Consider the following 7,694-nt stretch of genomic DNA (forward strand, 5'->3'; position numbering starts at 1 on the left):
CTGGCTCTACAAGCCCGTGCTAATTATCACGTCAAGCATCATATCTCTCTTCAAAGCGATAAAATCCAAGCATGCCAATTAACATGCAATACCAAGCAGAAAAACCCTTATTTTGCACATAGCCACGCTACAAGCTTAAGTGGGCCCAAGCCACGCAAATGCTCGAGGTTTGCTGAGTGAGTTGTGGTATGGATGGTAACAAGCATTTATGAGGCCCATTGATGAGCCAAGAAATGGAAGTTTTGGACTGCTTGGAGCCCCAAAACTCGAGCATTTTTCTTGAGCTCAAATATGTGGGTAAGCATAAAAGAGAGGAAATTGACCCACCACCTTAATTAAAACAACCCATCACTTTAGGAAGTTGGCCCATTCCCTTAGTAAAATAGCCCATCACTTTAAGGAGTTAGCCCATTCCCTTAGTAGGCTAACCCATCACCTTAGGAAGGCCCAAGCAACCAAGAAAAATATTTGCAAGTCTCTAGCACATGGCTGAAGACAAAGACCAGGACAAAAGCCAAAGTTGCCCATGTATGTGAGCTGCTGGGAGACTCCAGCACGTGGGCAAAGCAAACCTCAAGTAGAACGTTCAAAAAACCAGAGGATATTAGCGCGCACAGGAGAAAAGGCATCATTCAGACCAATGTTGTTACCTATCTCATTCCTTTACTAGATTTTGCCATGAAATAGGGGAAGAAAGAAGGAGAGGTGATAACCAAAGATATGAGACTATCAATAGAGCTACTGCGGGAAGACTTCTGAACCCCCAAAATCTGGTCTATATGTATTGGGTAGAGGGGGATTTCACAAAACAGGGATGGATCGAAGAGAGAGAAGAGAAATGAAAGGGGAGACTTGGAAAATTTGGCCAGAACCCATTAAGGTTTCTTGGGAAGAAGGAGCTTCCAGCAGCTATAAAAGGAGGTATCTCCTACCCATTAAACACAACCAGATCCAGAGAGTAAGCATCATCTATCATCCCTGGAACTCTTCAATTTCAAGCCTTATTCCTCCATATCTTCCCATTTTCTCTTTTGGCAAGCCATTCCAGAGCTTGACAAAACTTTCATCAAGTTGCCGAAAACTTGCTCAAACCACTCATTCTTCCACCCTCATCTATCTATCTATCTATCTATCTATCTATCTATCTATCTCTCTCTCATCTAACAACCCCATCCAAAGAAAGCAAGCATCACCTCTCATCTCTGGAACCCTTCAATTTCGAGTCATATTCCTCCATCTCTTCCCATCTTCTCTTCTGGCAAGCCATTCCAGAGCCTGACAAACCCTTTGTCGAGCTGCCGAAAATTACCCAAAGCATCCATTCTTCCATCCTAACCTCTGCCTTTCTCTCTCCTCAGCAAATTCTCACGAAATCCTTTGCTTTAAACCTCTGCTTCTTGTAGAAAATCTGGTCTCTCTCTCTCTCATGCTAAACTCATGAATCCTTAGCTTCCATGCCACAAGCCTCTCAAACCAAGCCAAGAATTTATCTATAAGCAACTGTTGGTTTCATTGGTGAAGAAGACCAATGGGTTTTCTAAGGCTCAGCTACCATTTCGAAGCACTCTTGGGGTCTGATTCTTGAACTCAGACTTAGAGGTAATTTCAAACATTTGGCTCTTTACAGCAGTCTAGGCTCATTTGTAGCTGCCGGAACAAAAAAGCCCCTAAACTGTGCCAATGAGAAAGCATTGACTTGTAGTTCAGTGGTTTCAGGTTCAAATTTCTTAACACTTTGGTAGTATATAGGTGAGAAACTCCCTCCTTTATAATTTAGATTATATGTTTGCCATATACTATATAATTTAGATTATGTGTTTGCCATATACTATATATGCAGCTAAATAAATAAATAAAACAATTATTTTATAGAAGAGTGTTATTTTAAAGTTTACCTCAGCTTACGAAATCTTAGAATCAACCCTAGTATAATTCAGAATACTCTTCTCATATTTCAAAAAATTTAGGATTTTTGTTGTTGAAAAACTTCCATTTTGGGTCCAAAAAAACACCCACAAAAATGAAACATATAAAAACGGTTTTGACACAGCCAAAATAAATAATAAAAAATTGAATTTTTTTAAGCGATAATGTAAATTACTCTAACTTAATCTAATCTATATAAAAAATATTCAAACTTGAATGCAAGAGCCCAAACTCACTGTCTTTACGAACTAACCTACCGTTGAAACATTTTTGGGTACTTTAGGGAAAGAGTACAAAGCATGCATTGAGCTGAGTTTTGGGTCAAAGACCCAAGCTAGTTGGGTTCTAAGATTTTATAGTCCAGTTCTCATATTGCAAGCCAGTGGCCCAATCCAACTCAACCCGCCAAAATATAACCGTCTTCCAATACGTCGTCGTAAACTGGAGAAATTCCGAGCCTGTCGCATAGTCCAACTGGATTCCAAACATTAACCAATAACCACCATGCACACCAAAACAAACCAAAAGAACTAAATAAATAAATAAATAAAAAGTAAATAAAATTTATCCGGAGCATAGGAGACCGGCTTTGTCTGATACGCTATCCCATCAAATTCAACCTCGTCAGTGTTTCTCCTTGGAGGTTTTTATAGGGTTTCTCTCTAAACCCACAAACCCCGAAAATGGGTTCTCTGGAAAATGGGATAGAGGGAGCTACAAATGGCAGAAAAGAGCATGAAGAAGAAACAGAGCAAGAGCCAATATTAATGGAGCAATCTGAGAGGTTTTGTATGTTTCCTATTAGGTACAAGCAAGTCTGGGAGATGTACAAGAAGGCTATGGCCAGTTTTTGGACTGGTACTTGTTCATTTTTCCTCTTTATATGTCTTTAAAACACAGAAGAAAGATTCTCATATTTCTTTTTAATTTTGGTGTTTTCTTGTTTATCGGTGTGTGTTTTGAAATGGGTATCTGTTTGTTTCTCCAATTTCATTGATATTTGGTTTTTTAATGTGAAAACATGTTCACATGGAATTGTACTTTGAAAACTCGGTTCTTGCCCTGTTTGGATTTTGTTTTTGTTTTTTTGTTTTTCTGGGTTGGAAATGGAGGTATGCTTCCTTGGACTTGAGAGTATAATTCAAAGGAAATATGAAGTGGGATTTGTTAATACTTTTATTTTGGTTTCAAAATTCGGTTGGGTTTTGCAGTTGTTGGACTTGTTACTGTGGATTCATGAAAGTAGTATCTTCTTTTTCCTTTATTGGGTCCCCAACATTACTTTAGACTATACTTGTTGGCGTTTGCTGTGTCTCTCTGAAAGGGAGCACATTTGATGTTTTCTTGTGCTTTGGGAAACAAATTATTTACCTTTGTTCTCTCTCCTAAGAACATTATACATTTGGTTATTTATGGAAACGTGCATGAACAAGAAATAATAAAGCCTTACGTAAATCCAAGCACATTGGCGGCTGCAAATTTCGACTGCAATATGACCTCTTAAGACCAAGGTATTCTGATGTCGGATACAGTTAAATGGGTAGCAGTGCTTGTGATTTACTTGGCTTGTGCCCATGGTAAATAGCACTAGCATGTAGTGCCTTGCTCAGAGAATCCTGAATCTACAATCTTGAACATATGAGCTCTTGCCTTTCTGCTTGGCATATCTAGTCTTTGGCAGGCGTGGTTGAATTATTGCTTAGAATGTGTACATAAGGCCTATATTTCAGTCACTTGATATCGTATCTGCTGTTGAGTAGTTTCATTTTTGTTTTACCACAGCATGTTCTAATGACATGTTAATTGGCTTACAGCTGAGGAGGTTGATCTCTCCCAGGATGTACAGCAGTGGGATGCTTTGTCTGACTCCGAAAAGCACTTTGTAAGTCATGTCCTGGCATTTTTTGCCGCATCTGATGGGATTGTTTTGGAGAATTTGGCTGCAAGATTTCTAAACGATGTTCAGATTCCAGAGGTGATTTGTCTGCTCTGATCTGTTCTTTATATGAAGAAGAGTGTTTGAATTTCCCAAAACATTTTCCCTCTCTCCTATTTCACCCTATAATTTTTGAACAGTTGATGATTTGCCCCATAATTAGACTAAAATCCATTTTTATTTTCTCCTAGTTGACCAACTAACACTAAGGCTTTTCGTTCTTCTCAGGCCCGGGCATTCTATGGATTTCAACTTGCAATGGAGAATATTCATTCTGGTAGAACTTTAAACATGGTTTCTGTTGTTTCCTCTATTTATAATGTATTGAGCCACCTGCCTAAGGGGTTTTCTCTTTGCTCTTTTTTAAATACTGTCTATGATCAGAGATGTACAGCTTGCTTTTGGAGACATATATCAAGGATTCAATGGAGAAACATAGATTGTTCAATGCAATTGAAAGCATTCCTTGTGTCTCTAGGAAGGCTAAGTGGGCGTTGGATTGGATACACAGGTACATGTACATTCTTCTTCTGTATTCCTGGTATAATCAAAGATGGCATATCTTTGGGTTTGGAGTGCTTTATAATTGCTAATAAAGGAGATTATATTTCTTGTATGGCTGGACTTATTTGTACGTGATACATGCAATCATGTTTAAATGCATTTGTAAAATCATGTACTTGATGTGTTAACCTTGAAGTTCTTTAGTACTTTTAAAATTCAACGTTATAATATGGCCTGAGTAGAGAATGGGTTGCTTGTCTTGAGTTGTGTAGGAGGGCCATTTCTATCAAATGGAAATCACATATGCAATAACTTGAACTTCCTCCTGTGTGATATCCATGTTGTGTCTGTAGGTTCAAAGTGTGCATATAGGAGTGACAAAAGTTATACAGCCTGCAATTTTTGAATATAACACTTGGTCTTTCTAAAGAGGAGGTTTTGCCCATGGGAAGTGAGATGGGATGGGTGGTGGGGGAGACATCTTTAAAATTATATCTTGGGAATTTATATATTTTAACAAAATATTTAGTTTCTAACAAAACTAAAAGCTCTGCCTGCTGTATCATATGTACATATCACATTATATTTGAACTTCATACCATCTGCTCCATACTGCAACTTTAAAAGTTGTCATTGTTAAGACCAGCTGATCGTAGTTATCAAGCTTCATTTGTAGTTCATACATATTCTCTATGTGATTAAAAGCAAGGAACCTGTTGCCTAAAACAATTTCTTATTCTGCATGATGTGCAGTTCCAATTCATTTGCAGAGAGACTTGTTGCTTTTGCATGTGTTGAAGGAATCTTCTTCTCCGGAAGGTAGCATACCCTTTTTTCTTTCTTGGATTTTTGTCATGAGGCTTGATACAACTTTTCTTTTGTTTTCTTCACCTTTTTCCCCTTTGTTTATTGTTCATTTGAGGTTCTCAGCTTCTGTGCCATATTCTGGCTTAAAAAGAGGGGCTTAATGCCAGGTTTGACATTCTCAAATGAGCTTATCTCCAGAGATGAGGGACTCCATTGTGATTTCGCCTGTCTTCTGTACAGGTATTCATGTTTTTGTTTATCTTTTTTAAGGGTTCTTGAATTTCGAGTTTCGCATCTGATTGTAAGAAAAAGATAATAGTTACTTATAGGGAGTTTCTTGCCGAAATCCTTGATTTATTACTCTTTGCCCCCACAAAATCAGGGAATTCAAGAAATTTGATAAAATAATTTCAATAAGCAAATGACAGAAAGTTATTTTGTTGCTATTGACTACAGTTTGTTACGGAAGCAATTACCTTGGCAAAAAGTTCATGTCATTGTACATGAAGCTGTCGAGATTGAGATCGAGTTTGTTTGTGAGGCCCTCCCATGTGCATTGATTGGCATGAACTCAGATCTCATGAGCCAGTACATAAAATTTGTTGCTGATCGACTCTTGGTATATCTCTGATGATTTGTTCCTCTTTTTTTTTTTTTTCTCTTTCTTTAATTCCTAGGGAATTAGGGGAGTTGTGTTTAGTTTTTATAGTTATTTTTAGTGTTACATATCAATATGAATGTAATAGAATATACTCTACCTTCCAGGTTGCATTAGGGTACCAGAGGAAGTACAATGTGGAAAATCCTTTTGATTGGATGGAGTTTATTTCTTTGCAGTGAGTATTTCTGAGAATGTGGTTTATGACTGATAATTTACAAGTGAACATCCTGCATGAATATTTCACCGGGTTTGTAAGGTCTTATTTATTTGCTGCTAATGACTGGATTGGTGGGTTATTATGACTGCATTGGATAGGAAACTTAGAAAGAAAATTTCTCTGTTTTTAACTATTCACCATGTGAACTATAAACTTGGGAAAAACTCCAGGGAACTGAAGCCGGTGGCATCCTATCAAAGTATGTGGGATAGTAGGAATGGTCAGTCATTAGCTTAATGTCCTACCACTTAGTTTGGCATCTTGATCTTGATCTTGTTTTTTTTTCTTTCTGTAGAGGAAAGACGAACTTTTTTGAGAGAAGGGTGGGTGACTATCAAAAAGCATCTGTTATGTCAGGCCTCCAAGATGGTGGAAAGAATTTCATCTTCAAGATGGACGCAGACTTCTAGTCATCAATTTGTTGCAACTTTGTCCAGCATTGTACTGAAATGCCGGATTTGTAATCAAAATTTTGTCACTCTTCTTTGTGCCAGCAACTTGTATATTGTATTTCAAGGGATATATATAATGTCATAGTCTGACTGAAGTTGTATTAATTTATGCCAAGCCGTCCTTAGCGCGGGGTGGTTGTCATTATCAGTAAAGAATTTTGTTATCTATAATTTAAAATTTCATTATAATCTGGTGGAAAATTTGAAATGTGCGTCATATCTCAATCTCATCATTGTGTTTGCAAAATGATGCAAGCATCCGCTACTTTCATCAGTGCTGTGATTATTATTAGCATTATGAGTGTGGCATGGGGCGCCCCCTTTTGTGTGAATCATGCCTGTATTTGTGTGTGTCTGCAGGTACATACCAGCTACCTTGCCAATTTTTCCCCAAGATTGGTGCCATGAGTTTTTCACCATTCGGATCTGGATTTATGGAGGTTTGCATAGAAAAAAGAGATGTGAAAGCTTCAATCCCGCATGGGCATGTGATGTATTGCCAACCATATGAGTGTGGCACACGCGCGACTAGGGCTAGCATTCTCTTAGAGAACGGAAAATTTTCTATAAAAAGAGAAAAAAAGGTGACAGGAGCATATTGTTGGATCCAGACCATAGGCATAGTTCTGTGAGAGTGACTGATGAAAATGATGTTTATTGTCTTTTGGATTTGGCTAGAGTTGAGTGATGCTTAAACATAATCCACCTCTAGAGTCACAATCTATGCCTAAGCTACTATAAAAGCAACCATATCCACCACAAGCTTATGTTTTCTTCTTTGGGGGTTCTTGATAAGGATCTAAATAATCTATATTGTTGGTTTTGGAAAGGTTGATTTGATTTCACCTTAATGTTATATGCAAGCTAATCCACCACTAGCACTAGGATGAACTGTTCCTCATTGTCCTGAAATGATGATCAACCAGTATTTGTCACTAAATTTTCTTGAATTGATGAAAGGAAGATAAAGTCACTCACTTTAAGACACATTGAACACCTAACAACAAACCCTAATGCTCCCAATTAGTCTTTTGTTGCTTTCTCCATGTTACAACTTGGTCTCCATGGCTCGCGGCTCGCCCAATAGACCGAAAGCAGGCACTCTCTCTCTTTCTCTCTCCCCCTCCCTCTCTCTCAGTTTGGTGTCTGCTTGAGGTGACCAGGGCACTAAAATTAGGTACCAAACAATCC

The 7,694-nt window shown here is 38.1% G+C and overlaps 1 protein-coding gene across 3 annotated transcripts; it reads left to right on the forward strand.

Moving 5' to 3' along the window:
• On the forward strand, positions 2,447–6,707 carry LOC18790174 (ribonucleoside-diphosphate reductase small chain A). Of its 3 annotated transcripts, none has more exons than XM_020555934.1 (10): positions 2,467–2,784; positions 3,741–3,901; positions 4,091–4,139; positions 4,247–4,373; positions 5,120–5,185; positions 5,297–5,413; positions 5,630–5,792; positions 5,939–6,009; positions 6,222–6,271; positions 6,347–6,707. In XM_020555934.1, the coding sequence occupies exons 1-10, from the start codon at positions 2,610–2,612 to the stop codon at positions 6,586–6,588; spliced, it is 1,221 nt and encodes a 406-aa protein (XP_020411523.1). In that variant the 5' UTR covers positions 2,467–2,609; the 3' UTR covers positions 6,589–6,707. The 3 variants fall into 3 exon arrangements, with proteins under 3 accessions (XP_007222316.1, XP_020411523.1, XP_020411524.1); XM_020555935.1 differs by having other exon boundaries at positions 6,222–6,250; XM_007222254.2 differs by lacking the exon at positions 6,222–6,271 and having other exon boundaries at positions 2,447–2,784.

The sequence above is a fragment of the Prunus persica genome, chromosome G1 (assembly GCF_000346465.2).
Source record: "Prunus persica cultivar Lovell chromosome G1, Prunus_persica_NCBIv2, whole genome shotgun sequence".
NCBI lineage: Eukaryota > Viridiplantae > Streptophyta > Magnoliopsida > Rosales > Rosaceae > Prunus > Prunus persica.